The 26,716-nt window shown below is 55.5% G+C and overlaps 3 protein-coding genes across 6 annotated transcripts in view; 2 read left to right on the top strand and 1 right to left on the bottom strand.

The window, feature by feature from the left end:
* LOC134509673 (deleted in malignant brain tumors 1 protein-like) overlaps positions 1 to 26,716 on the top strand; it is a gene marked incomplete at its 5' end in the record, with an annotated part of 326,916 nt that overhangs the window by 242,251 nt on the left and 57,949 nt on the right. The window lies entirely within an intron of this gene.
* Positions 1,880 to 7,866, bottom strand: LOC134509734 (major vault protein-like). Its single transcript, XM_063322342.1, has 8 exons — positions 7,795 to 7,866; positions 6,583 to 6,757; positions 5,779 to 5,974; positions 4,957 to 5,080; positions 4,751 to 4,882; positions 3,731 to 3,826; positions 2,816 to 3,048; positions 1,880 to 2,082 (listed from the first exon to the last, which is right to left on the bottom strand). Exons 1-8 carry the CDS (start codon positions 7,805 to 7,807, stop codon positions 1,909 to 1,911), a joined length of 1,143 nt encoding a protein of 380 aa, XP_063178412.1. The 5' UTR covers positions 7,808 to 7,866; the 3' UTR covers positions 1,880 to 1,908.
* LOC134509696 (myocyte-specific enhancer factor 2B-like) lies at positions 6,708 to 23,171 on the top strand. 4 transcript variants are annotated; one of them, XM_063322297.1, is made up of 5 exons: positions 6,708 to 7,847; positions 8,503 to 8,595; positions 9,856 to 9,988; positions 16,136 to 16,290; positions 21,858 to 23,171. In XM_063322297.1, exons 1-4 carry the CDS (start codon positions 7,173 to 7,175, stop codon positions 16,273 to 16,275), a joined length of 1,041 nt encoding a protein of 346 aa, XP_063178367.1. In that variant the 5' UTR covers positions 6,708 to 7,172; the 3' UTR covers positions 16,276 to 16,290; positions 21,858 to 23,171. The 4 variants fall into 4 exon arrangements, 3 of the variants coding, with proteins under 3 accessions (XP_063178367.1, XP_063178366.1, XP_063178365.1); XM_063322296.1 differs by lacking the exon at positions 21,858 to 23,171 and adding an exon at positions 16,473 to 17,091; XR_010069369.1 differs by lacking the exon at positions 21,858 to 23,171 and having other exon boundaries at positions 9,829 to 9,988; positions 16,136 to 17,091.

The raw sequence follows: 26,716 nt of genomic DNA, 5'->3' as shown, positions 1-26,716 counted from the left end.
CTCCTCGGTGTCCCCTCCATCCCCACGTCCTCCTCCCACGCCCCCCGTACATCCACTACATCCTCCATGCCCTGCCAACGTCCCTCCTCCCCCGCACCCAGAACCACAGGTGCTCACTGTACCCGCCGCTCCCGGTAGTCGTAGACCTGCATGGCAGCATTGTGGGGCACCTGGTAGGTGATGGCGCGGGTGCAGTCACGTTGGGGGACCCCAGCATCCGGGCTGGAGGAAGACTGGACCCCAATGTCCGTGCCGCGGATGTCTCCATGGGCTGCGGCCAGCAGCGCCTCCACCCCAGGGGGCAGCTCCTTCTCCCACAGCTCCTCGGACTCCGTCAGCATGTAGGTCTGGCCCATCACCACCCGCACCCGCAGCCAGAGCCACCTCAGGGTGCTGCCAGGCTCTGACAGCCGCTGGAGGGCTTGGGGGCACTGGAAGGGGGTGTCTGGGTGGCTTGGGGGGCAACAGGAGCACTTGGATGGGGTTCAGGAGTACCGGGAAGGGGTGTGGGGGATACTGGGAGGGGTTATGGAGGGTGTGCGGAGGCACTGGGAGAGGGTGTAAGGGATACCAGGAGCACTGGGATGTGGTGGGGGGGTACTGGGGGCACATTGGGATGGGGTTTGGAGGCACTGGGAGCAGGTATATGGGGTACTGGGAAGACTGGGATGAAGTGGGGGGGTGCATCTGGGGGCACTGAGAAGGAGGCTGGGAGACTGGGACTGTGTTTGGGGGCACTGGGATGGCATACATGGAATACTGGGAGTGGTGGGAGGCAGCGAGTGGATACCGGGATGGGGTATACAGTTACTGAGAGCACCGGGAGCGGTCTGGGAGCACTGGGACGGGGTATGGGGAGCACTGGCAGGGATGTGGAATACTGGTATGGGAACTGGGGGCATGGGGAAGGGTATGGGGGGCTAAGGGGGGGGTTGCATGGTTATGGTGGGCTGTAGGTGTTAATGGGGACTTATGGGGGACCATGGGGAGCTATGTGGCTTACGGGAAGCTACAAGGGGCTACAGTGGGATTCGGCAGCTCTAGGGGTTAGGGGGGAGCTCCCGGGGTCTATGGGGGGCTGTGGAGGAGCTGTAGGGGGGCTATGGAGGATGATGGGGGTCTACGAGGTGCTATAGGGGGTCTATAGAGAGCTGCAGAGGACCATGGGGAGCTCCACGAGTCTCTGGGGAGCTCTAGGGAGCTGCAGGGAGCAGGAACAGGGCTACGGGGAGCCACCGAGGTGGCTGTAAAGGAGCTACAGGAAGCCACAAAGGCCAGGGGGGCGCTATCGGGGGCTACAAGGAGCTGCAGGGGACGTACAAGGAGCCAGAGCGGGCACCTTGCCAGTGCGGATGTCACGCACGTAGATGCCCTCGTTGTCAGCAAGGGCCACAGCCCAGCGGCGCTCCAGCACGGTCACCTCAGCCGGTGGCAGGTACTCGAGGGGCCCCCAGGCCAGCCAGCGGTCACCTGCCTGCTGTGTCACCTCCTTCCCCTCCTAAGAACGCAGGGATAGCATCAGTGACCAGCCTGGGGATGCAGAGACCCCGCCACCCCCTGGATGGGGACACGGGGACATAGACATTCCCCCATGGCCCTCTGCCACCGGCTGGCCTGAAGACATGGTGACAGGGACACCCTCCCTGTGTGGGAGGGACTCCCCCCGTGGCCCTCTGCTACCCACCTGGCTTGGGGACACAGGGATGAGGACAGGAGTCCCCACAGGTGCCCTCTGGGGCCTCCATAATCCTCCAGGAGTCCTTCATGTACCCTAACTGTCCCCAGGTGCCCTAACTGTCCCCAATGACCCCCAATCACTCCTGGGTCCCATCCCCCTCCCGTCATCCCCGTTGTCCCCCAACCACTTCTGGTTGCCCCAGTCATCCCAGGCTCACTGGGCCTCCCCCCCTAGTTTCTCCCAGGGGATCCTGAAACCCCAGGTGTCCCCTGGGCCACCGCATTGGTGTCCTTGATGGTCTGCAGCGCTTGGAGCAGCAGCCCCTCATCCTCAGAGAGCACGTAGACATCCTGGATGCCAGCCTGGAGCCATTCGCCCGGCTGCAGAAAGAAGGACTTCTCCCCCTGGGGACACAGGGACATGTCACCAGCAGGACAGAGATGTGGCAAACCTGTGGGGACATGGGGACACAGTGGAACATGAAGTAAGAGCACAGGCACACGGTGGCACAGGGGAGAAGGACATCAGGTCATGGCAGCACACAGGGCAGGGACATGAGTGCATTACAGTCCCTCAGGGATGTCTTAGGGTCCCTGTGGGCCACCTTCAAGACCTTTGGGGGTATGTCAGGGCCAGCTTCTTCTGGTTCCTGGTGTCCACCCATGGGTTCCTATGGAAGCTTAGGGTCCCTCAGCAAGACATCAGGGCTCACATAGGTGTTTTAGGGTACCTTAAGACCACCTTTGCGACCTTTGGGGATGCATTTGGGTACACCAGGGCCACCTGTGGTCACTGGGGCCCTCAAGGGTACGTTAGGATCCCTCAGGGATGCCCTAAGAACTTTTAGGGACACCTCAGGGGTACATTGGAGTCCCTTGGAGCCACCTTTGAGACTTTTGAGGACACCTAGGCATAGAGAAGGTTCCATCAGAGCCATCCAGGTGTCCCTTAGAGCCACTCTCAGGTCCTGGGAGCCACATTTGGGTACCTCGGGGCACCTTAGGGTTCCCCGGTGACACAGTAGTGGTACATCGTATATCTTAAGCCCCTCAGGACCACCTTTGATACCTATGGGACCCTACATTAGGTCCCTTGGGACCAGCTGCAGGTCCCCAGGGGCCACCCTTGTGTGCCCACCTTGACAACAAGCTGCTGGCCCAGCTGGGGCTGCCCATTGGGCCCCATGGGGTCGAGCACCATGCAGTACTGCCGGGGGCCCAGCGTTGTCACCGCCACCTCCGCCACCACCTCCTCAAACACCTCTGGGATGTAGGCCTTGCTCTCCGCCTGGGTCACCAGCCACTCCTCCCCTGTGCGCCGCACCCGACCTTCTTCATCCTCAAAGGTCCACGTTGCCCGCAGGTGCAGGGCTTTCTGCAGGGAGGGAACACAGGGGGAGATGGTGAGTGATGGGACACCCAAAGGTGGCCCCAACTGGCCTTGTCACCCAGAGGTGCAGGGAGACGGGGTGATGGGACCCCCAAACCTAATCCTGAGGGACCTCATCGCCTGTGCATGCAGGGGGACAGGGATGGGGTGGGTGGAGAGAGCACAACCCCCTGGAGGGTCCTTGTCACCCATGAGTGCAGCAGAACTCATATGCCCATCCTGGGCATCCTTATCCCCCGGCGGGTGGAGGGGGCACAGGACCCCCAAACCTATCCCAGGGGGTCTTCATCACCCATGGGTGCAGCAGCAAAGGGGTCATGGTGGGCTGCAGGAGGGCTGGAGGCTTTTCATCATCCACTGAGGCAGGAGGAACAGGGACACCATGGGTGAAGGGGATGGGACCTCCTGGAGAATCCTCATCACTCATGGGCACAGGGGCCACGGGAACACAGTGGCTTGGAGGGATCCCCAGGTCCCACTGGAGGGTCCTTGTCACCCATGGGTGCAAGGGGTCAGGGTCATGGTGGATCAGGGGGTGATGGGACCCTTCACCCATCCTGGAGGGCTCCTGTCACCCATGGGTGCACAGGACCCCCAAACCCAGCCCAGAGGGGCCTCATCACCCGTGGGCACCCAGGAGGCGAGGGTTAGGATGCCCGGTACCTTGTCGGGTGAGGATGTAGGCGTCCACAACATCCACTACCTCCTCATAGACACCGGGCAGGTAGGCACCCACCTGCTTCACCAGCCACTCCTCACCTGGGAGCAGGGTGATGGGTGCTGGGGGAGCTGAGGACACTGGGGGGCTTGGGGAGGCAGGGGACCGGGAATCCCAGGGGTGCTGGGGTGGGATGTGGGTCATGAGGGTGCTGGGGAACAGGCAGCACGGGGTGCCACGGAGGTCCTAGGGGTGCTGAGGGTCCTATGGATCTCAAGTGTCCTTAGGGGCGCTGGGGGCAAGGGGTCCTACGGGTGGGATGGCAGCCCTGAGGGTGCTGGGGGGTCCGAAGGGTGGGATGGGAGGATGCTAAGGGTGCTGGGACCTGGAGGTTCTGGCGGTTCTGAGAGTCCTGTGGGTGCTGGGGGATAAGATGGGGTACCAGGGGCGCTGCAGGGCCGGATGGCATTTATGGGGGATGAGATGGGTGAGCTGGGGATCCCAGGGATGTGTGTGGGGGGGTCCCATAGGGATCCTGGGGGTGCTGTGGGGTGGGATGGAGGTTTATGGGGGGGTGGGATGGGGGCACTAGGGATCCCAGGGATGCTGTGGGGTGGGAGCAGGTTTATGGGGGGTGGGTTGGGAATATTGGGGATCCCAGGAGCACTGAGGGATGGGACAGGGCTCCGGGGAATGCTGTGGGGTAGGAAGGGGGTGCTGGGGGTGCCAGGAGATGGGATGGGGTTGCTGGAAGCCCCAGGGGTGCTGCTAGATGATATCGAGCTCCCATGGGTGCTGGAGGGTGACAGAGGGGTACGAGAGGTGTTGGAGGGTGAGAAAAGGGTCCCAGGGGTATGGGGTGGGGGTGTCCCAGGGTACGCCAGGGGTGCCTTCAGGCAACAGAGGGGTGCCATGGGTGCCCAGGGGTAGCACCAATGGTACAGGGTGATATCATGCCAGCTGACACCAAGGCCACTGAGCAAGGGCTGAACCCAGGAGGCCACCAGGCTGTCACCAGGTGCTACCTGTGATGTGGCGGGTGCCGTTGCGGTCGAGGCACTCCTTGCGTGCTCGCAGGTGGATGGCCTGGTTGTGCCCAATGACAGTGGCCTGCAGAGTCTCGGCCACCTCTACCTCCTTACGGGGGATGTAGGTGTCTGTGGGAAGGTGGCACCATCAGCCCATGGGTCCCCCAGGTGTCCCCAAAAGGGAATATCCCCCCTGTGCTCACTGGGACCCTCGAAGAGCCACTCGTCTCCTGCCAAGAACTTCTTCCCGTCCTCGTCCGTGAAGTCAAGCAGGGCCCGCAGGCGCAGGGCAGTGTCAGCCAGCACCATCTGCAGTGGGGTGATGTCCTGGGGACACACAGACACGGGGTTGAGGGAGAATCCCCTGGGGACACAGGTGTCACAGCAGAGGTATGGCAGACATGGGGACAAAGGTGCGTGGGGCACTTTGGAAGATGCCCTGGGGACACTCTGAGGACACAGGTGGCACGGTAGGAGACATGGGGGCCACGGGGGAGTCACAGCAGGGGACGTGGGGATGCATCTGGGGGGTCACCATGGGGGATGTGGGGACATGGGGGTCATGACAGGGTTGCGAGGGTAAGGGGGCACAGGGGTGACAGTGGGGGACATGGGGGGTGAAACCCTGGGGACTGGGAGACAGGTTTTTCGCTGCGGGGGATGTGGGGGACAGCCTGGGGATGGAGAAACAGAGAACGCTCCAGGGACAACCTGGGGAGAGGTACATGGGTTCAGAGCAGGGAGAGGGATGAGATGCTGGGGGCTATAGGGGGCCATGGGGGGAGGTTACAGGAGCAATGGGGGGGCAATGAGGAAACTATAGGAGCTATGGGGAGGGCACCAGGAGGTATATGGGCTATAGGAGCTCTGAAAGACGACAGACAGATCAGAGGAGCTACACGGGCTATGGGGGGCCATGGAAGGCTACGGCGGTGTTACAGCGAGGTTATGGAGCCTATAGGGGACCACGGAGGGGCTACAGAAGCTGTGGGGAGCCCTGGGGCTGCTATAGGGGCTACAGGTACCTGTTTGATCTCCTCGCCAGGGTATAGGGGGAAGGGCTCCTGGGCCAGGTGGATATCGAGGTCAGCATGCCACAGACAGGCCTGTCCCGCTCCATTGATCACCACGGCCCCAGTGGGGCCCCGCGCCATGGGATTGAGCACCACGCAGTAGTGCCAGCGGAGCACCATCACCATGCGCCTGGGCACGAACACCACCCTGCTGGCAGCCCCTCGTTGGTCCCCTCAGCCCTATAGAGCCCCCAGGGCCCTACAGAACCCACCAGCCCCTCGATCCTCCAAAGCCCTATAAAGCTCTATAGAGCCCAAGTCCCCCAGTCCTATAGAGCCCCAGAGCCCCCCTATGGCCCTCTACAGCATGATGGATTCCCCATGACCCTATAGAGCCCCTACAGCCCTACGGAGCCCCCAAACACTGCCCACAGCCCTATACAACCCCAATGCTCCCCAGGGACCATAGAGTCCCCATAGTCCTAAAGAGCCCCCCAGCATCCCCCACAGCCCTAAAGGGCGCCAACAGTCCTACGGATCCCCTCAAGCCCCTCATGACCCTACAGAGCCCCCCAAACATCCCCCACAGCCCTACAGAGACCCCACACACCTGTAAGTCTAGACTGCCCCATAGCCATGGAAATCCACCCCCTGCCCCGTAGCACCCACATCTTGTAGTCCTACCAGACACAGGGGTAGGACCCATCATCCCACAGATCCCCACCTGGCCCATAGCATCCACTCTTTGTGGTCCTGCCAGAGGTGGGAACCGGACCCCCCCAACTCATAGGTGCCCCCCTGCCCCATAGCACCCACCTCTCGTGATCCTGCCTGATGTAGGTGTGGGGCCCAACCTCCACACGGGTGACATTGCTGTTGAGGTCCAGCACATGGACATAGTGGTAGGGGGGTATGCGGATCACAGGGTCCTCCATGGGGCAGCAGACTTCACTGTGGGGCAGGAAACCTTCCTGGGGTGTAGATGAGTTTGCTGTGGGACAGAACAGCTTGTTATGGCTCACAGACTTTGCCACAGGGTGGAAAAGCGTGCCGTGGGGCTGACGGAAGTTGCCATGGGGTGGATGAGCTCATCAGGCGGGGGAGGACGAAGGACAGAAGACATCACCATGGGGCTTATGGTGGGATGGGAGACCTCGCCACAGGGTGGAAAAGCTTTCTGTGGGGCAGACCAGGTCGCTGTGGGGCAGAAGACCTCGCTGTGGGGCTCATGGTGGGGTGGGAGACCTCGCCACAAGATGGAGAAGCTTGCCGTGGGGCAGATGAGGCTGCTGCGGGGCAGATGGGGACGCTCAGGCAGGGCAGGAGACCTCACCAGAGGGCTCACGGTGGGGCAGGAGGCTTTGGCACGGGGTGGGAAAAGCTTGCCATAGGGGTGAGACTTTGCCATGCGGCAGAGGAGCCCCCCCGCAGGGTGGGATGCCCAGGGTCCCTGCCGTGGGGTGGGGAAGCTTGCTGTGGGGCAGGCGAGCTCGCCATGGGGCTGGGGGGAAATGGAGGCGGGGCGGGGGGGAAGGAGACCTCGCCGCGGGGCAGAACACCTCTCTGTGGGGCAGGACACCTCGCTGTGGGGCAGGACACCTCCCCGCGGGCGAGGAGAGCACGCAAAAGCCTTCGCCCTCGCCCAGCCCCGCCCGGCCCATCGGGGCCCGCCCCACAGGCCCGGATTCACACCCCACACGGCTCCCCCGGGCAAGATCTACCCTCCCCGGGAGGATCTACCCCACCCAGGGCACAACCTGTCCCCCCGCCACCCCCCAGGGCTGTATTTGCCCCCGCCCGGGCTGCATTCAACCCTCCCGAGGGCACGGTTCGCCCCTGCTCGGCGCCGGGATTTTCCCAGCGGGGCCGGGCGAAGCGGGAGCGGCCACAGGGTGCGGCGGGGGCGGGCGCGGACAGAGGGGTCAGCGCCGCTCCCGGCCCCGGCCCCGGCCCCGGCCCCGACCTCGGTGCCGGTCCCAGTCCCGGCTCCAACGAGGACCCGCCGGGCGCAGGCCCGAATCCACCGACCCGGCGCCTCCATCGGCAACCGGCAACCGGCGCCTCCATCTTGCCCGCCCGCAGTACGCGTGCGCCGCTTCCCTCCCGCCCCCGCGGGGGAGAGGCCCGGGGAGGAGGGTGTGAGGGCACCGGGAGGAGTGTTGGGGGGCAGAGGCCCGGGGAGGGGGGTTTGAGGGGACGGGAGGAGGGTTGGGGGGGAGAGGCCCGGGGGAGGGGGGTTTGAGGGGACGGGAGGAGGGTTGGGGGAGACACGCCCGGGGGGGGGGGTCTGAGGGGACAAGAGGAGGGTCGGGGGGAGACAGGCCCGGGGAGGGGGGTCTGAGGGGACAAGAGGAGGGTCGGGGGGGGACAGGCCCGGGGAGGGGGGTCTGAGGGGACAAGAGGAGGGTCGGGGGGAGACAGGCCCGGGGAGGGGGGTCTGAGGGGACAAGAGGAGGGTCGGGGGGAGAGAGGCCCGGGGAGGGGGGTCTGAGGGGACAAGAGGAGGGTCGGGGGGGGACAGGCCCGGGGAGGGGGGTCTGAGGGGACAAGAGGAGGGTCGGGGGGAGACAGGCCCGGGGAGGGGGGTCTGAGGGAATGGGGGGATGAAGGGGGTGAGCTCTGGGGGGACAGGCCTTGGGAAAAAGGGGACACAAGTCCCCCAGGATGAATCCACGCGGGGGTGTGTTCCCGGCCCCCCCGGGTGACCTCTAATCCCGGCACCCCTCTCGCCCGCAGGTCCTGCCCAGCGCCTCGGTGGCACAGCCTGCAGCACCCGGGGCCACCGCCATCGCCCCTGGCCGCGGCTTCATGTGTCTGTTGTGCGCCTCGGTGCGCCCCCCGCTGCCGCGTCTCCTGGGGGGCTTGGGGAAGGGGACACAGTGGGGATGATTAAAGGGGATGGGACCAGGGGGAGCAGCTGGGGGACATTAGGCGACGGGTAAGGGGGGGTGGGGAGCCCCTGGGACAAGGGAGGGGACATGGAGAGCTGTGGTGGGCATGTAGGGACCAGGAGGGGACAAGGTGAAGGTGGTGGTATGGGGATGTGAGTGGCCCCGGGGTGATGTGGGGCAGAGCAGGAGATGTGGGCACGGGCGTGTGATTTGGGGTCTGGGGGAGATGGGGCACTGGGAATGCTGGGGGGGGGGGGTTAGGGAAGACTGCTGGGGGACACTGGGGGTGATGGTGGGGAGGGGTGAGGGGATGTGGGGTGCCCTGGGCACAAGGGAAGTGGCATGAAGATTGGCTGGGGGGACATGGAAACTGGTGAAGGACGGAGGGGGCGTGACATGGGGATATGGGATGAGGATGGTGGGACCCAGGATCAGGGGGGAATGTGGCGGGACAGTAGGGGATGAGATGGGGACCCGGGGGGTATTTTAGAGCTCCTCTCTGACACAGCACCCCACCCCCCATGTTACACTGCCACCAGTGCTACCCTGGAGCCTGGGCAGGGTCCGATAGGTGTGGGGGGTAGCAGGGGCCCCTGGCGTGTCCTCTGGGTGACAGATCCCCACCCCACCACCCCCAAGAAGGGGGATGTCCCAGTGTTCAGGGTGTTTCCAGGTAAAAGATGCCACCCTCCTCTCTACAGGCTAACCTGCCCAGCACCCTAGGGACACTGCTGTCACCTCCCGCCCCCTCCCAGGCCCAAGGCTGCCTGTCACTGGTGGCACCAACCTTCTCCTGTTCCTGCCTGAACATCTGTGTCCCTGGCACAGGGGGAAGCAGGGCACCCCCACGCAACTGGGACCCTTGGAGGCCTGGGTCCTCCAGATGTGGGCAGAGGGGCTTGCAGGGATGGGTTCCCTGGACTCCTAGGTCCCCCCAGACAGAAGCTGAGAGGGTTTGGAGGGCAGGGGGCAGCTGGACACCTGGGTCCTTCAGAAACTGAGGGGTTCATGTGGGAGGTGGAGCGTGGGTGGCTGGGTCCCTCAGTCACCTGGGTAAATTGGACGTGAGGCACAGGATCGTTTAGGTTGGAAAGGATTTCTTGAGATCATGTGGTCCCACCTCCTGCTCAAGCAGGGCCACCTAGAGCTGGTTGCCCGGAACCATGTCTAGGTGGCTTTTGATCATCTCCATGGATAGGGACTCCTCAGCTTCCCTGGGCAACCTGTGCTGGTGCTTACAGTGAAAGTGCTTCCTGATGTTCAGAGGGAACCTCTAGTTTGTGCCCGTTGCCTCCGGTCCTGTCACTGTCCTCTCTGCACCCAACCGTCAGGTATTTATATACATTGATAAGATCCCCCGGAGCCTTCTCTTCTCCAGGCTGAGCAGTCCCAGCTCTCTCAGCCTTTCCTTGTAGAAGAGATGCTCCAGTCCCTTCACCATCTTTGCGAGCTTTCCTTGGTGTGTCCGTGTCTGTCTTGTACTGGGGAGCCCAGCACTGGACACAGCACTCCAGGTCGGGCCTCACCAGTGCTGAGGGGAAGGACCACCTCCCCCAGCCAACACTCCTGACGCAGCCCAGGCCATCCTTTGCCACCAGGGCATGCTGCCGGCTCGTGGTCAGCTTTGGTGTCCAGCAGGATGCCCAGGGCACATACAAACACACGTACACATAACGCCCACACGTGTGACCACAGAGCACAGACGCTCTCCCCACACTACGTGTCCTTCCTATAGCATGAGTGCAGCCATGCGCTTTTCATGCCCATGGGACCCTGACCCAGTGTTGATGCCACATGTTCACTTTCTGCTGGGCTGAAAAGATAGCAGCCTTTACGAGATTTGTGGAGAAAAGAGATGATGGTCATCAGCTGAAACAAGCGCAGGTCAGACAGGATGTGAAGCACAGAAGTCAGTAAGGATTATGAAGCATTTGAACGGCTCTGGAGAGGTTATGGACTCTGTTCTTCAAGGGTTTTAGGACTCTATTGGACAAAGCCCTGAGAAACTTGGGGTGGCTTCTGTGTTGATCCTCATGTGTGCACACGGTTGGGCTGGAGACCACCCAAGGTCCCTTCCCACCCTGATGGTTGAGTGATTCTGTCACCTCTGATGATCCCTGAGTTCCTCCTCTGCATGTGGGTTAGCACCAGGTATCCCCAGAGCTACATCATCTTGGTGGTGGGTTCTTCCCTTTTGGGCCCGAAACATTTTAAGTTCACAGTTTAATTACGCGTGACTACTTGCTCAGAACCATCCCTCCTCACAGCCTGCACCACCAGTGCATGTGGTGACAAACCAGAGTGATATCACGACAGGAGAATGACTACGTTTTAACGTAGGAGAGATGGAGGAGGAGATGAGGAGATGGAAGATGATCTCCAATGGCAATATGGAGGCTTTGGGTTAGAACCAGCTTTCTCAGAGGAAAGACAGGCTGACGAGGAAGCTTTTGCCCCTCCCAGCACTGGAGGTCTTCCCTCAGCTTCCTAATGCAGCCCTCCAGGATCTGGCACATTCTGCTGCTTCTGCTTTGGGAAAGGATGGATGTTCACAGTAACTCCGAAGTGTCCTCGTGTCCCCAGTTGTTAACACAAGGTGCAAAGGAAATGTGGTGCCGTTCCTTCAGACTGGTGGTTTTTTCCCTCTTTCTGTGTGCAAGTTTGAGATGGCAGCTGGAAAGCCATTTGGGAGGCCTGTAGGACCTGTGAAGTCCACCTGGGAAGAGGAGCGGGGAAAAGATGGTGCCTGGGCAAGATAGGTAGCGGAAGAGCTGATGGCAGGCAGGGGTGTGTGCCTCCTTCTCCTCCTGTCCTCCTCGGCAGGGGACTGGAGCCAAGGCTGCGAGACACGAGATGTGACGCTGCTTCCCTCTGATGGGAAGTCCCCAGTGACTCTTGGCGGTAAGAAAGTCTCAGGGTGGTCCAACGCTCCCAGCTGCAGCTGGTGTTCCCGAATTCCACGTGCACTGCGAATGGCTCTTCGGCGGGAGGAGTTGCTCGGAAGGGAGTCGAGCTTGAGGACAGTCCCTCCCCTCCTTTGTGATGCCTTTGTGAGGCTGAGGGCTGTGCTGAAGTGGCTCTGCTGGTTCTCCAGCATCCCTGCCAGCGGTACCTGAGGCCACACCAGACGGAAGGGGCTGGTGGCAGCACAGCATCTTTAGGCACTGGCTGCCCTAGTGGTCCACGTTCAGGGAGCTTGGAAGCAGGGCTAAAATATGTCGAATTGCCGTGCAGGTTCAGTGAAGTACTGAAACCCAACCGCTTGCATTGGTCACTCATTTCTAGCCCCAGCTGGGAAAGAAAAGACTGCTGAGAAGCTGTGTGAGGAAACGCCAACTGCTCAGGGGGTCCTTGAGTGCCACCAGGCATCAGATGAGGACTGTGACTGTGGAAGTTAAAACTTCCTTTGCACAAATGAGGAGGAGAAAAGAGCAACTGAGAGGATGGGGACATGGCAGACTGGTCCCACCAGACTCGGTCTCAGGCTGCCATGGGACCCTGTCTGGACACGGGCCTATGTCCGATCACGGCAAGCACGGAAGGGCCACTGGCGGCACATCCAAAAATGTGTGGCCTGAAGTAGTCCGCAGTATTTCTCCCCCTTTCTCCCCAGGCCCTGCACTTTACATCTTTCTTCTTGCCCCTTAGCTGTGGGAAGAAGAGCCGAGTAAGGGGCTGGAAGGAGAGGCACAGGTGACTGCCAGCCAGGACGGCGCCCACTGAGCTGCGTTCGGTTGAATTACACCAATCACTGGTGCAGCTCATTCCTTGGCATGCTGGAAATGCTGGAGGGGCTTGAAGATTACAGCTCAGGAGCTGGGGGTTTGGTGCTGGTCCCTGCATCCAGGGCATCTCTCCTCCGGTGTAAGGGCTCTGCCAGGACAAGTGTCCTTGCCCTGGGGGCCTCTTGGGAGAGGAGGGAAGAGCTGGTTGAGACCTGCCAGGGCAGAGAAAGTCTGAGTTTGGGCCTTGCTTCTTGGGGGTGGTCCTGGCTGCACGACATGAGGTGACCCTCTGCTCTCATGGGTGGTTTTGGTGCTGGGGTTTTGGGGAAAAATGTGGATCCCAATGGCAAGAACGGGAATCTCATAACCAGGAGAATAGGGGCAAAGGCATTCAGTGTCTGCCTTGATTGTAGGAAACATGAAATAGTGGAGTTCAGTGGAGCACAGAAGGAGAGCAGCAGAGTAGAAACCCTGGATATCAGCCTGATTATGATAAGATTATCATATCTTCTTCAAGATCACTCAGTTCTTTCCAGAGTTGGTTTCAGAGTTGTGTGAAAGGAGATTTTGGATAAGGATTCTGAGTAGAGGCTGAGTTGAGTTGCACTCTTTCATGGCCTCGGTTTCTTTGACAACATGGTTTTGATGAAGGAGTGGTTTCCTCTGACGAGACCTCAGATTTATTCCTTGAAGGAATATCAAAATGCGGGGTTTGTGAGGTTTCCCGCCCTCGTACTGAAGTGGAGGGAGGGCCATGATCATAATAAATTATAGTCTGAATGGGTTCAGAGGAGTTTCTCCCTTGCAACTGATCTGGTCTGCTGCTGGTCCCAGCGTCCCGCAGCAGTGCAGCCACTCTGTGCAAACTGGTGGGAAATTCCTCCCGGCTGCTCTGGGGGGGGTGTCAAAAAGTCCTGAGCCTAACTTCGAGGAACTCAGTCCTCCGTGAACAGAAGCCACAAATTCATTTCTATTAGATGTCGCAGCACAGAGAGGAACTTTACCAGAGCAGATGCCTAAAAGCTTCTTTCTGGCTACGTAAGGTTCAGGATTTTCATTTGGCCTTTGAGTTCCCTAAACAGAGCGTTAAGACTCTTCCCCAGGAAAAACAGGGTTAAACCTCTTGCAGTCTCCTGTTGAAGTTTGTTGTCTGGGTTGGCTACAATTCTTAAATCTTCCCCAAACGTCTGCAGGTCTGTATCAGAGGGACTTGCGTGAGCCAGCTGGGTTCAGTGTTCTCAGTTGAAGCGTGGGTGTGTGCTTCATGCTCAAGTGCCCCAGCCCGCTCAAGCGCACCAGTCCATCACAGCACTTCTATTTAAGGGACCTAACTGGTCTGCGATGGCCTCAGCCTCACGGGGCTCCCACCGAGAGGTGCCCTTACTGTTCTGAACACTTGCTGCTCCTGTCTCCACTGCCCTTTTGACCACTCAGGTTACTGTTGGGTCAACGGCGTGGAGTCCCTCCCATTAAAGATGGAAAGGAAACAGTGGTGGTGTGGCTTTGCAAGTTTCGGAACAACTTCTCGTGTGAGAAGGTTCAAGGTTTAGGAAAACATCAGGAATTTCCTCTGCCTTCACAGCAGCTGTTAACCCTTCAAGCAAGTTAAGTTTTTATATCTGCAATGATTGCACTCCCTCGACCCTGACTTATCTTGGTGGCTTTGTGTTGCTGTTCTGCTTTGAGGTGGGGGAGGGCATCTGGCGTCTCGTCATAGGCCAGTCCGGCCCAAACCACGACAGTTGCTCTGCCAGTAGCTCTTTCTAAAATCGTCTGTTTCTAAATCTCGTACTTTCCCACTACACCAGTTGTGCAATTTGTCAGTTTGTAAACTGAGGCTCTGCCTGTGATCCCCCAGATCTCCTCTCGTCTGACTGAAGTGGTGGTTTGTTCTCCTAATTTGGGGATTTCCTCCTCCTTTAGCCTCTGGGTTTCTTTTTGCCCCTTCTTTCCCTCCCCACCTTCCTCTGTTGGCAGACCCAGTGAGGCACAGCCCAAAGGGCACCAGCTGCCTTTTTACTGCCTTTCGATTTCGCCCCTTGGCAGTGAGTGGCAGAAGCCTCCCAGCCCGCAGAGGTGGGATCTGCTCCTTTAGAGTGGATCCTGCAGGGTCTTTTCCCTTGTTTAATCACCCACTTGTGGTGTTTAGTAACACCCTGCTGGCGAGGGTGGCCTGGGCTCTTTGGCCTTGTGCACTTCCCACGCTGCCTTGACGCACGCACACACAATCAGGAATTTTCTTGCTCCAACAGACCGACTTCAAAGGAGTTTTAAAGGGGTTTTTTTTGGTAAGAACTAGTTCCAGATTTCCTTTCTTTCTGGGCTCAGTTGCTTCTGAGCCCCGCAGAGCCAGAGGGTTGGATGCTTTTCTGGTCCTCACGGTGACCGCCCTCCCTCACAAGCTCCCGCTTTTGCTGCAGGGCCTGTCCCCCAGCTTTGGGGCAGCAGAATGAGCTGGGTCAATGTGCCCCACAGCACTTGCGGAGGAGCTGGGGCTGCCCTCAGCCCGACACGGCGCTGCTGGTGCGGGTCCTGCTGGTGCGGGACAGGGGAGTCCGCACCACGGAGTTACTGCGGTCAGTGCAGGCGCCAAAAGCAGCCGCCGAGCCAGCACTGGGACAGCCCGTCGTAGAGGAGTACGGAATATCGGTGGTGCTGTTTTAAATAAGAGGAATGGCTTCGTCACTTGGTGTTGGGCTGCGTTGGCGTCCTGCTCACGGAGAGCTCAGGTGGCAGAAGTAGCTGACGTTGCCTTTGGGCCGCAGGCTGCGAACTTTCACCGAGATAAGTTGAACTTGTTTTGAACTTCTGCTTAGTTCCATGGAGGAAGGCCCGGAGACCGGTACAGCCCGGGAGATAAGGAAGCTGCTGCTGTCAGCAGAGGCTGCAAACCGACCAGAACGGAACATGTCAGGGCCCTCCTGGCGACAGAGGGAGAATCCAGTGAGGAATAAGAAGACCCCAGACCATAAATTACCGTTGGACCAAGGGGCCCATGCAAGGGGCCTGAAGAGCCCATGAAGGGCAGGAGCACAGATTGGGAGGGTGTAATTGCCCAGGAATTTCCTTGTTCTGGGTCCCCCTCCAGGGGCACCCAGCTTCAGCTGTCCTTGCTGCTGTACCACTTGAATCAATAGGTTTTTTCGGGGGGAGTGTTGCCTGAGACTGCTGCGGGAAACCTAGGATGAAGAAGCTTCTTTAAGACCCGCTGGCAGATGCCCCCAGGGCAGCGTGGGGCGGGTCTTAAAGACACCAGAGGGTGAAGGGTTAAGGCAAATACCCCGAACCCACAGACCTAGCGGGGCAATTGTCACTTTGCCTGCCACATAAATATTTCTTGAGAGATGTATCCATCCATCTGGCCAACCCTGGATAAGCTCAGACCAACACAAAAGAAAAAAAAAAAAAAAAAGAAGGAAGAAAAATCTCTTCTGTCAAGGAAGGAGTAAAAAAGTGCAAAAAGGGAAGTGGTTTGGGGAAATCAGTTCCAATGGTGTGCACACATTTGGGCTTGCAGCGTGCAGGCTAAGGGCCAAGTTCCCAACAAGATGCACGCGCAGGTTGGGATGTTCATAAATTCAGAGCCTTATTTGACGGAAATAAAACGCAGGAGCGTGAGTGTACAAGCATAGGCATTTTGTTATAGGGTGCCTCAGAACCACCTGCTGGTGAAACGGGATTCCTACTGCAGACAAGGAATCCTGCCTTCGGTCAGTCTTTGCAAATCCGGCAACTCTCGGTCTCACCCAACAGGGTCCATCTCCCCAGGAACCACCAGAAACGGACCCCCCGGCGTCTGGAAGATTTCCCAGTTACAGCCCGGGAGACCTTCCAGTGCGGATGAGCGGCTGAGGACAGGGAGCAGCTTTCTGGTGCCAGCAAAGGGACAATGAAACCTTCAGTCTGGGGTGAGCAGTGTCTGAGTTTCCGGTGCCACTTCGCTGGCTCACTTTGCTTTTCTTGCCCACCTGCTTTCTCCATTTATCCTTCCCTTTTTCCTTTTATTATTATTGATTCTTCCCTTGATTCTCCTTTATCCTTCCCTTTACTCTTCTTGGCTGCGAGTCGCTCCTGCATGACTCCCCCTTAGGTGCAGCTGGGGCAGCTCTTCGACCCTCGCAGCTTGGGATCTGGCCAGCGTGTGTGTGAGCTGGTGGGCTGGGGGCAAGCTGGGACCTCTGCGCTGCTTGCCCCCATGTCCCAGCTTCTCCCGCCATGTCACCCCCATGTCCCAGCTCCTGCCCCGGCTCCCAGCACCACTGGAGCTACGGGGATGCTGAATCCTCCTGGCGCCCCCGAGCCAGGAGCAGCTCCAGCAGCCTCGGAGGGCAGCGCAAAGCCCCCCAGGAGCGGGCTGAGGTCTGGTGGTGAGCTGGGCTCGTGGCATGGCCAGCGTGGCGGGGGCGTGCAGGGAGAGGCCACCTCCCCTCTGCCTGGGCCGGGAACAGCTTGTCTCCAGGACACTCCCTGAGCAGCGTGCCTCCTGCCTGCCAGCCCGTGGCTGGCGCTGATGCCCCTGGAGAACAACTGCGGCCACTGAGTCCTTTCACTGACTCCCGCTGCCCTCACTCCGGAGACCGTCACAGGGACGGTGCCCAGGTCTGGTCTCAGGGAGGCTGAAGAGGCCCTTCCCTGGCCCTGCGGCTCCTGCAGCCCAGGATGCTCTTGCCTGTCCCGGGCGGACTGAGGAATCCAGTTCAGGCCCTCGCTCGCAGGGACCCCAGGTCCTTTTCTGCTTCTGCAGCACAGTCGCCCTCTGCCTGTCCCGTGCCATGGGCTGTTCTGGCTCAGCTGATGTGTCCCCATGGGCCTGGCTCCTCCTCACCTCTCTCCAGGGGCTGCGCTTTCCAGGTTCCTGCAGCTCTGCCCGAGTGGAAGGAGCCTTCCTTCTGTGCCGGGAGCCACCGATGTCCATCCACTCCCGCTGTGGGGGGGTTTGTCTTGGGTCCAGCGCTCCTCCAGGGGTGGTCTCTAGCTGTACCTGCCATCCTGCGGCGCAGGGGAGGTCCCCGCAGAGACCCTTCTGTCGCTCTCGTCTTTGTCCTCCCTGGTGGAGCGTGCAGGGGCACGGGCAAGGAGAGAGCGTCTGCTCATCTCAGGGTGTCTGAGCCTCTTTCAGTGCAAAAGGACGTGGTAAGAGGAGGAGGAAGTCGTAAACAGGAAAGTGCAGAGACGCTGACCCGACCAGCAAGCGATAAGGGAGGCAGCCAGGAGGCCACAGCGCGGCGGTGGCACTGACTGATGGGCTGGCAAGGCCAGGAGCTGTCGTGGCAACCCATCAGGATGCCAAACCGTAGAGGCCGGCATGGAGGAGAGTTCCGGGGTGTGTTCAGGGTGTGTGTGTGTGGGTGTGTGTCTCTGTTCAGGGGGGTGTGTGTGTGTTCAGGGGGTGTGTGTCTGTTGACAGGATTAAGCGCCAGCTGTTGCCGAGAGGTACTGGCATGAATGGATTTGGGGCCACAACAGGAGTCAGACCAGGGTCCATGGCGGTCTGGGCCTCCAAGCAGTGGGGCGGAAATGGTGTGTGTCCCCAAACCCAGCTGCCGGGGGGTTGACCGCTGCCGGGAGTTTTTCTTGCACCCTTTGAGGTGAACTGAGCACGTGTTTGTGCTGCAGCAGAGAGACACAATGGGCCACGCATGGGGCAGAGTCCCACCTCCACGAGGGCTTCTGCAGGGGTTTGCTGCGGTGGGGCAGGAGCCGGTTCTTTCCCCATGCTGGGGCCAGCACCGTCCCGTGAGCACGCCGAGTGCAGCCCCCTGGGCTCGCTCTGTCCCGGCTCCTGCCAGATCAGCCCCCACCTGCCCTCCCTGCCAGGTCACTCCTCGGTCACCAGGTGCCATTGCTGGGCCAATTTGGGTTTCCCCTTCACAGGGTGAGTGAGGGGCTCCGCGCCGGCCCCTGGAGCAGGACCGTGGGTCACAGCCCCTGTGCCTGGGGGGGGTGAGGGTCTGTATCCCCCCAGCCATGTATGCTGGGGGGGGTGTACTCACCTGCAGCCCCTCTTTCCCATCCCGTGTCCCTGCCACCGCCGGGACAACCGTGTACGTTCTTGTCCTAGTTACAAGTACGGTGAGGTAGGACGATTAGGCACTCCCTAACCATACCTGGAACTCCTGTTGCCTGGATCGTAGCCCAGTCTGGAAGGTACCAGAATTACCTGACAAGACTTGTGGCCAAAAATGGAAAAATTCTGACCAAAGTCAATCATCTTGGGATGCTATAAATAGCGATTCTAAGTGAGACCCTCTGAGCTCTCTGGGATTGCAGCAGGCTGTGACCCCGTGTCTCCCCCTGCACTGGGACGCCTCTCAGGGTAGATTTTGCAAGGATTTCAAAGAGGAGATTTCATGAGGATTTCAGAGATGGTCTGCTGAAAAACGCCGACAAAGGAAAAGAGAGTAATTCTCTATTATTGGATTTCTCAAGGTTTCAAAGATCGTTTGATACCAATAATATACTACTTTTTGCAAAATGAGAAACATCTTAATTGTACAGGTTAACCTCTATCTCTGTTTGCGTGTGTGTGATTTGATTTAGTAAAGTGTTGTAAGTCCCATGTGAACCTGCCGTTTTCAAATCTTTAACTAAATTACTGTGTCGATCATAGCAAATTTTTTTAAATCACTTTGACAATTGATGAAGTATTGTTAAAAATCATACCACTTAATCCTGTGTTAATAAGTCTTAAATTCCTGCGACCTCAAAGTTGTGCAGGATCCTAAAATTTTCGGTCACAGCAGACTACAGTCAATCCGCTTTGCCAAATCCTAGAGCGGCAGTGCGGTTACCACAGTTGCTTCTGTGTCGTGAACGTGTGGCGTGTTGCAGATCAGTGGGAAGGGTATTATTTGATAAGTGCTTTGGTGTAAGCATCACAAGTGACGCTACTTATATGCCATTTCACCTACGGAATCAGTGGATTGTATACGTTTTACATGTTGGATTGACATAATTTGTTTCTTCTTTCACCAAACTTTGATATGCAGAATGGTTATAAGCAGTAAACGTAACAAGGTCGAAACTAACAAAACTACAACTGGATGCAGCACCAAATTCAAAATTCCAGTTGCTGTTGGTGACCATCCAAGAAGAGTTTCCCGCCAGTGACGTCCTCCGTCTTTCCTCACTCTTTCTAGGGCACGGTGTGTCCTCTCTGCGTCATGATGGGCAGTAATCAGGGTTCTTTGTTGTTCTAAATTCATTTTAGGAATTGACTCAGGTCACCATGGTGCAACAGTTTTCTTACCAGTGTGAGATTCTTTCCAATGGGGGTAGGCAATAAATCTTGAAACGATGTATCGTTAGATTGTAGCAATTCATGAGATGTGACAGGAGCTGAATAGTTAAAGTTGCATCCCATAACTTTGGTAATATTACAAATACAAATATTTGAGTGATTGTATGTCTCTAGGGTGGTGCTGTCTATAAATACAGCATCACAAAGGGTTCTCGTACGAGCACATCCACTTCCAACATACACAGGGCTTTCATCAGGATGTATTTCAAAATGACAAACATTTTGTTCAGTGTCACAACCAGTGTCTTGGGCCTTGATGGTATTACTTTCACAAATAAATCCCCGTTGTTCCCATACAACACATGCATCATCTATAGTTTGCCATTTGTTCCCATTTTGTTGGGCCCATACTGTGTGCTCTAACGGATAGAGCATGGTTCCGCTGTGATTTAATCGCGGTGCAATGAATGGGTACACGGTGTATTCTGAAGCATTGCGTATTGTCAAAACAAAAGTTGTGGCTTTACCGTCAGTGGGGTCATAAGTCAAATTAATTAGATGCCACCAAGATTGGAAATCCCTTTTGAACTGAATCGCATCATCTCAAATGACCTTCCGAAACTCAGTGAGCAAGGTGCTCTCATTGCCTTCCCTTATAATTGTTGTTACAGTAGGTTGCACCCAACTGAGAAACTTGTAGGATGCAGAATGTAATAAAGGTACGGTATTGATTAGCATAAATAAAAGAAGTGAAGGTCTCCAACCTGTGGGTCAGGTTTGTCAACATCTGGACCATATTTGGCTCATGGTGACGATAATCGGCTTGAGAGCAGCCTTGAGGAGAAGGACTTGGGCATGCTGGTGGATGAGAAGCTCAACATGAGCCAGCAAAGTGTGCTGGCAGCCCAGAAGGCCCCCGCATCCTGGGCTGCATCAAATGGCGCGTGGCCAGCAGAGCAAGACAGGGGATTCTGCCCCTCTGCTCCGCTCTGGTGAGACCCCACCAGGAGCACTGCATCCAGCTCTGGAGTCCTCAGCACAAGAAGGACATGGAGCTGTTGGAACGGGGCCAGAGGAGGGCCATGAAGATGATCAGAGGGCTGGAGCCCCTCTGCTATGAAGACAGTCTGAGAGAGTTGGGGTTGTTCAGCCTGGAGAAGAGAAGGCTCTGGGGAGGTCTTATAGCGGCCTTCCAGTCCCTAAAGGGTGCCTACAGGAAGGATGGGGAGGGACTCTTTATCCAGGAATGGAATGATAGGACGAGGGGTAACGGTTTTAAACTGAAAGAGGGGAGATTTACATTAGATATTAGGAATACATTCTTTATACTGATGGTGGTGAGCCCCTGTCCCAGGTTGCCCAGAGAAGCTGTGGCTGCCCCATCCCTGGAGGGGTTCAAGGCCAGTCTGGACAGGGCTTGGAGCAACCTGGTCTGGTGGGAGGTGTCCCTGCCCAGGGCAGGGGGTGGCACTGGATGATCTTTAAGGTCCCTTCGAACCCGAACCATTCTATGATCTTATGATTCTGTAATTACTCCTGTGAGGAGGATAAGTGATCCTCCGTTGGTTAACCCAACCTCCAGGGAGGTGTGCTGCTATTGTTCCTGGAAAGGAAAAGCAACACAAGTCTCAGCAGGGTTTTTCTGGAGGGGTGACCCCTTAGTGGCCCAACTGCTCGGACTGAAGAAAAAAGTCCTTTTGCCACTCACAATATATTTGTCCTGTCTGTTTAAATGTGGTTGAGCTAAAGGTTAAAGGACTTTTTAGCCTTTTTGGTCTGGTTTGGAATAGACTGCAACAAGTACCATGTTCTGCAAAACCCCATTCTGCTATAATAGAGCCACAGAGGTGTGCCGGCCCCAGTGACTGATGTGTCTTTAATTCCTGTATTAGAATTTTGCCCACCTCTTCGTGTTCTGGTTTCCATTTCCATGGTTTTCCCTTTCGTAAGAGTGAGTACAGTGGGCGAGTAATGATAAAAAATCCAGGTACATGTTTCCTCCAGTACTTAAAGTACCCATAAGCTGCTGTAATTCTTTCCCAGAATGGGGCATCTGCAATTATCATAGAATCATAGAATGGTTCGGGTTGGAAGAGACCGTAAAGATCATCTAGTTCCAACCCCACTGCCATTGTTTTATTTTGCTTAGGGTGTGCAGTGGAATTGCTGCACTACCTGCAATCCACTAAGTACCTAAAGATTTTACTTCTCTACTTGGTCCCTGACATTTTTCAGGTGGAATCTCAACTTCTGCTTTATATAGTGCTTGCTGCACTGCTGCTGCCACTCCCCACACCTTTTCAAGGGAAGTGCCTCCAATTAGAATATCTTCTATATATTGGTACAGTTCACATCCTGAGGAAGTGAGACTGTCTGTAAAAGTTCATCAAGTGCATCATGAGCAATTGTGTGTGAATATTTATACCCCTGTGGGAGTCTGTTAGAGTCCCAGTCTGGACTGGGTCCAGTCCTGTTCAACATACCCATCAATGATCTGGATGAAGGGATAGGGTACACCCTCAGCAAGTTTGCAGATGACACAAAGCTGGGAGGGGTGGCTGACACACCGGAAGGCTGTGCCACCATCCAGAGAGACCTGGACAGGCTGGAGAGTTGGGCAGAGAGGAACCTTATGAAATTCAACCAGGACAAGTGTAGGGTGCTGCACCTGGGGAGGAACAACCCCATGCACCAGGACAGGTTGGGGGCTGACCTGCTGGAGAGCAGCTCTGTGGAAAGAGACCTGGGAGGTCTCACCGTTGAGTCACCGTTAGCGACGACATGGTGGTTGGTGTTATCGACCTTACAAGATATGAAGGCGGAGTGAGCCACGGCAGCCGGGGCTTTTGCAGCATTACAACCCACAGGAGGGGGATCGAACAGGCCAGGTCCGAAGGTCTGGGACGATCCCCTGCTGATCCCCTCTGCTCCACCTGAGGCCGATGGAGGAGGCAGAATGTCAGCAGAGACGGACAGAGCCGGAGCTGTTTGCTCCTGACATTGCCCGCGTCGCCCCCTCCCCTCCCCAGTCGTCCCCCTGAGATAGAAGTGCTGTTTTTGTATGTCTGCTGTGTAAGTGTGTGTGGGCACCAGCTTATACCTGCTGATCAGCATGTGTGCTACTGTTTGCTTTTTGTTGTGTGCAGTGTCGTTAGGTGACTCCACTTGAGCAAGTGTTCTGCCCGGTGTGGTACTGTTCTCGTATGCATCTAGGGCTGACACTCCATCAAGTGAAGAAGTTTGTGTATACACAGTGTTTAGACGTAAGGCGAGCGCGCCCCAGGCAGATACACCAGGATGGGCTGTAGAACCGATGGAAGTCCTGAAATATTGGGGGAGTTTTCACAAGCCGACACGTTTACGGTCTCGGGAACGGCTCGTCCATGCAGGGCGTATCGCTGGTTGTTTGTTGTTTGTCTATAAGGTCATGGTTGATTGGGAAAAGGAGTTGAGATAAAGTCTATAGGATGCTCTGTAGGAAAATGAGAAACTTAAGGAAAAATGAGAAACTGAGCTCTTGTTGCAAAGGCAGACTTTTATGTCAGTCGTAAGTGAAAAAAAAAAAAAAGAAAAAAAGAGAAAGAAAAAAAAAGAAAAAAATGAAAAAGAGAAAAAAAAAAGAAAAAAAAAGAAAAAAAAAAGAAAAAAAAAAAAAAGAAACCAAACAGGAACAATTAGATGGGAAATGTGCCATGTTAGTACAAAAGTGTGCCATACGCATTACGAGAAAGCATCAGAAAAAGAGAAATAGGACACCTGATTCAAAGCGGTACCATAGAGATATGGTTTTGGTTTTTTCCTATATGTGTATATGTTATTGCATGCCTTAGTAGATTGCTCTGTGTTATACCCTGCGAGACTAAAATGAACCCAGCAGAAGCGGTCTCTTGAGCAAGGGGGTGGAATACGGGAAAGCAACGGAAAATCGGCAAGGAGGACTGTAAATACACTCAAGGGACTCGCACCTGGGTGCTGGAAAACACAGATATCACACCAATTGTTGTTCAGTCTCGGGTGCTGGCAAGAAAAACATTTGGATGACATAAGCCTGTGATGGACTCACAGACACCTTATCCAGCTGCTTGAGAATCTTGGCCTGTTGTGGAAGAAGATCAAAGCACAGCACCAGCAAGAACAGGGAGTCCGCATGCGCTCTAGCTAACAAGGACTCTTTTGCTGCCAAGAATTCGTGATAACAAGGACTCTCTTGCTGCCAAGGATAAGTTTAACAATGCTACTAGTACCGCTATTTCTGAGTTATTGCTAGATGTAGATAGTATTCGATATGCGATGTTGCAAAACAGAGCTGCTACTGATTTTTTGCTTTCAGCTCGCAGACATGGTTGTCAAGATTTTAAAGGACTGTATTGTATGAATCTAAGTGACCACTCCAAATCCATCCATGGATTGCAGGAACTGCACCGACCGAACCAACAACTTGTGGAGACCACTGGGTGAAATCTCTTTGCTGGATGGACTTGGGGGTGGGGTTGGTTGAAGCAAATTATACTCATCGCCTGTGTGGAAGGAATTTGTCTGTTATGTTTAGTATGCTGTTTGCCGTGTTTAATAAGCATTATATGATCAGTTGTAAATGCCGCTTTGCATCGTACCCTTGTACGAGTTGTAGAATATGTTGCTCTAAAAACTATGTGTGTATCCATGAGAACCCGACCTTCACAGAAGAAGATAACAAGAAGGGATTACAACAATGTAGTCACGTATCAGACAGCTGCTGTTAGCAAAGCTGGATCATGAGTTTGGTGAGACTCGCTGCATACACTGGCCACGTGTGCAGCGACTCTAGCCTGTACTTCTCCAGTCAATCCAGTGCAGGATATAAGGAGGCTGTCTCAGGTCAGAGACGGGGAGAGAGACATGAGCACACTTTGAAGATACAGGGCAGTGTATCTTCACTGAAGCACTGTGTCTGCCCCCCCCCCCGCCCCCCGTAAGTTTTATGTTCATTAACCCCCAACAGCTCTGAAGGCATCACAGCATGTTGAAAGATAAGATATAGTCTACTACTGCTGCAAGACACATTGAACACCTTCCTACAAGAATTTCAACTTTATGCCCTGATAGGACAGTGGAATGATGCACTCACAAAGAGCCTGACTGTGTTAGAGTGGGTATTTTTGCCACATACCTTTTCAAAGCCGGTAACTATGATGATCGAAATGTTACCACGATTGTTTTTCCAGGGTCGCTTGTGCTGTCAGCAACCGCAATGTATTTGAAATATTACAAAAGGATTTCTCGTGGGTAAATCCAAAGAAATTGGCTTTCTGGGCTAAATTTAGGAATCTGGGTATTTATTGCCTTATCAGGGTTCTTTTTGATTCTGTTTTTAATTGTGTTTAGTATATAACCTGCTAAGAGCGTCACAACGAGTAGAAGCACAAGTCACGACGACCTTGTTAATAAATGGTCTGGTGTTAAACAAAAAAGGGGGAGATGTGGCAGGTCTACGAGCAGAGGCCTGCGTACGGCCAAAGATACAGTGAGCAGAGCACACAGTAACCACACAGCCAAGAGAACAGTTCATACCTTCATTCCGTCCTGTGACGACCATATAACATTTTCGAATCTCGGACAAAGAATAGGGCTAAGTATTCTTCCTTCGCTAGGAACAGCAACGGCATTAAATACGTTGAATAAGATAGGGTGTTGGGCAAGTAAACAGATAAACCTTACAACTGAAATCATATCTAGCTTGCTTACTGATGCTGATAGCATTCGGCATGCTACGTTGCAAAATCGAGCGGCTATTGAGTTTTTGCTGTTAGCTCAGGGTCATGGATGTGAAGATTTTGAAGGTATGTGTTGTATGAACCTTTCTGACCACTCATCATCCATTCATAAGCAGTTACGGGAGCTGAAGGATAACATGTCCAAATTAAAAGTGGTTAAAAATGGTTTCGATGATTGGTTAAGCTCATGGGGTATAACGGGATGGTTATCAGACTTACTAAAGCAAGGGCTCATGCTATCGTTGGTTATATTATTATTGATTATGGTAGCTTCGCGTGTTCTCCGCAAAGTGACTGACATGATAGAAAATGCCATGCATAAGGTCTGGCTGGCTCAAGAAGAAAAAGGGGGTATTGTAGGAATGTGTCTGAGAGAAAATGGTCACGTGAGCCAGCCTCCCTACTATGAGAGATTAGATTAAGGGCAAAACAGGTGGTAGAAGATGGAATTAGTACATGGGAAAAACGGGAACTGCGAAGGTAGAAAACATGTTGTGCTAATGACTAAGTAATTTACTATGTGAATTCTTGTAACCAATCTGATGTGTGAATGAACTGCATGGACAGCACGTGAACAGAGACTGTAAGCCAATCATATAGCTGCCGCTAGCGCGTGCTTTTATGGCCTGTCTATATCTACTCTGTGAAAACTGGAATAAAGGGAGAACGATCATACTCATATTGAGACTCCATCGTTACTCCGGGTCCATCTCCCACTCCAACAGTGGTGGAGTGTCCGTCTCTGGAGACATTCCAACCCCGCCTGGACGCGTTCCTGTGCAGCCTACTCTGGGTGACCCTGCTCTGGCAGGGGGTTGGACGGGGTGATCTCCAGAGGCCCCTTCCACCCCCTATCATTCTGTGATTCTCTGATTCTGTGTACATTGCATACCTTCCCAAGTAAAAGCAAGTTTCTCTTTATCCTTCTGCTACAAGAGGACCACGAAGACCATATTTCTGACATCTAGCATTGCCATCCCTGAATGTGCAGCTGCTTGTAGTATAGCGGTTTAAGTTGCAATATTAAGTGCTGCAGCCATTAGTGGAGCTGTGTTGGCATTTAGGTGTTGATAATCAATTATCATATTCCATCTCCCGTCCGGCTTTCAGGCTGGCTAGATAGGTGAATTGTACGGGGAGTGGGTTCTGGAAACAGTGTGTCTTTTTTCCAAATCTGTTATTCCTTCAGAAATTCTGCTTTGTGCCACAGCAGAAATTAATTACTGTGGTACATTGTTAATTTTTGGACCAGGGAATGCACGGGCTGCACGGAACACACACACCATAGCCTCCCAATTTCTACCAAGGTTGGGGTTGGTACTTGTACCAAAGAACCACAGG

The sequence above is a fragment of the Chroicocephalus ridibundus genome, unplaced genomic scaffold (assembly GCF_963924245.1).
Source record: "Chroicocephalus ridibundus unplaced genomic scaffold, bChrRid1.1 SCAFFOLD_26, whole genome shotgun sequence".
Lineage (NCBI taxonomy): Eukaryota > Metazoa > Chordata > Aves > Charadriiformes > Laridae > Chroicocephalus > Chroicocephalus ridibundus.
This window is presented reverse-complemented; position numbering and strand designations above follow the sequence as displayed.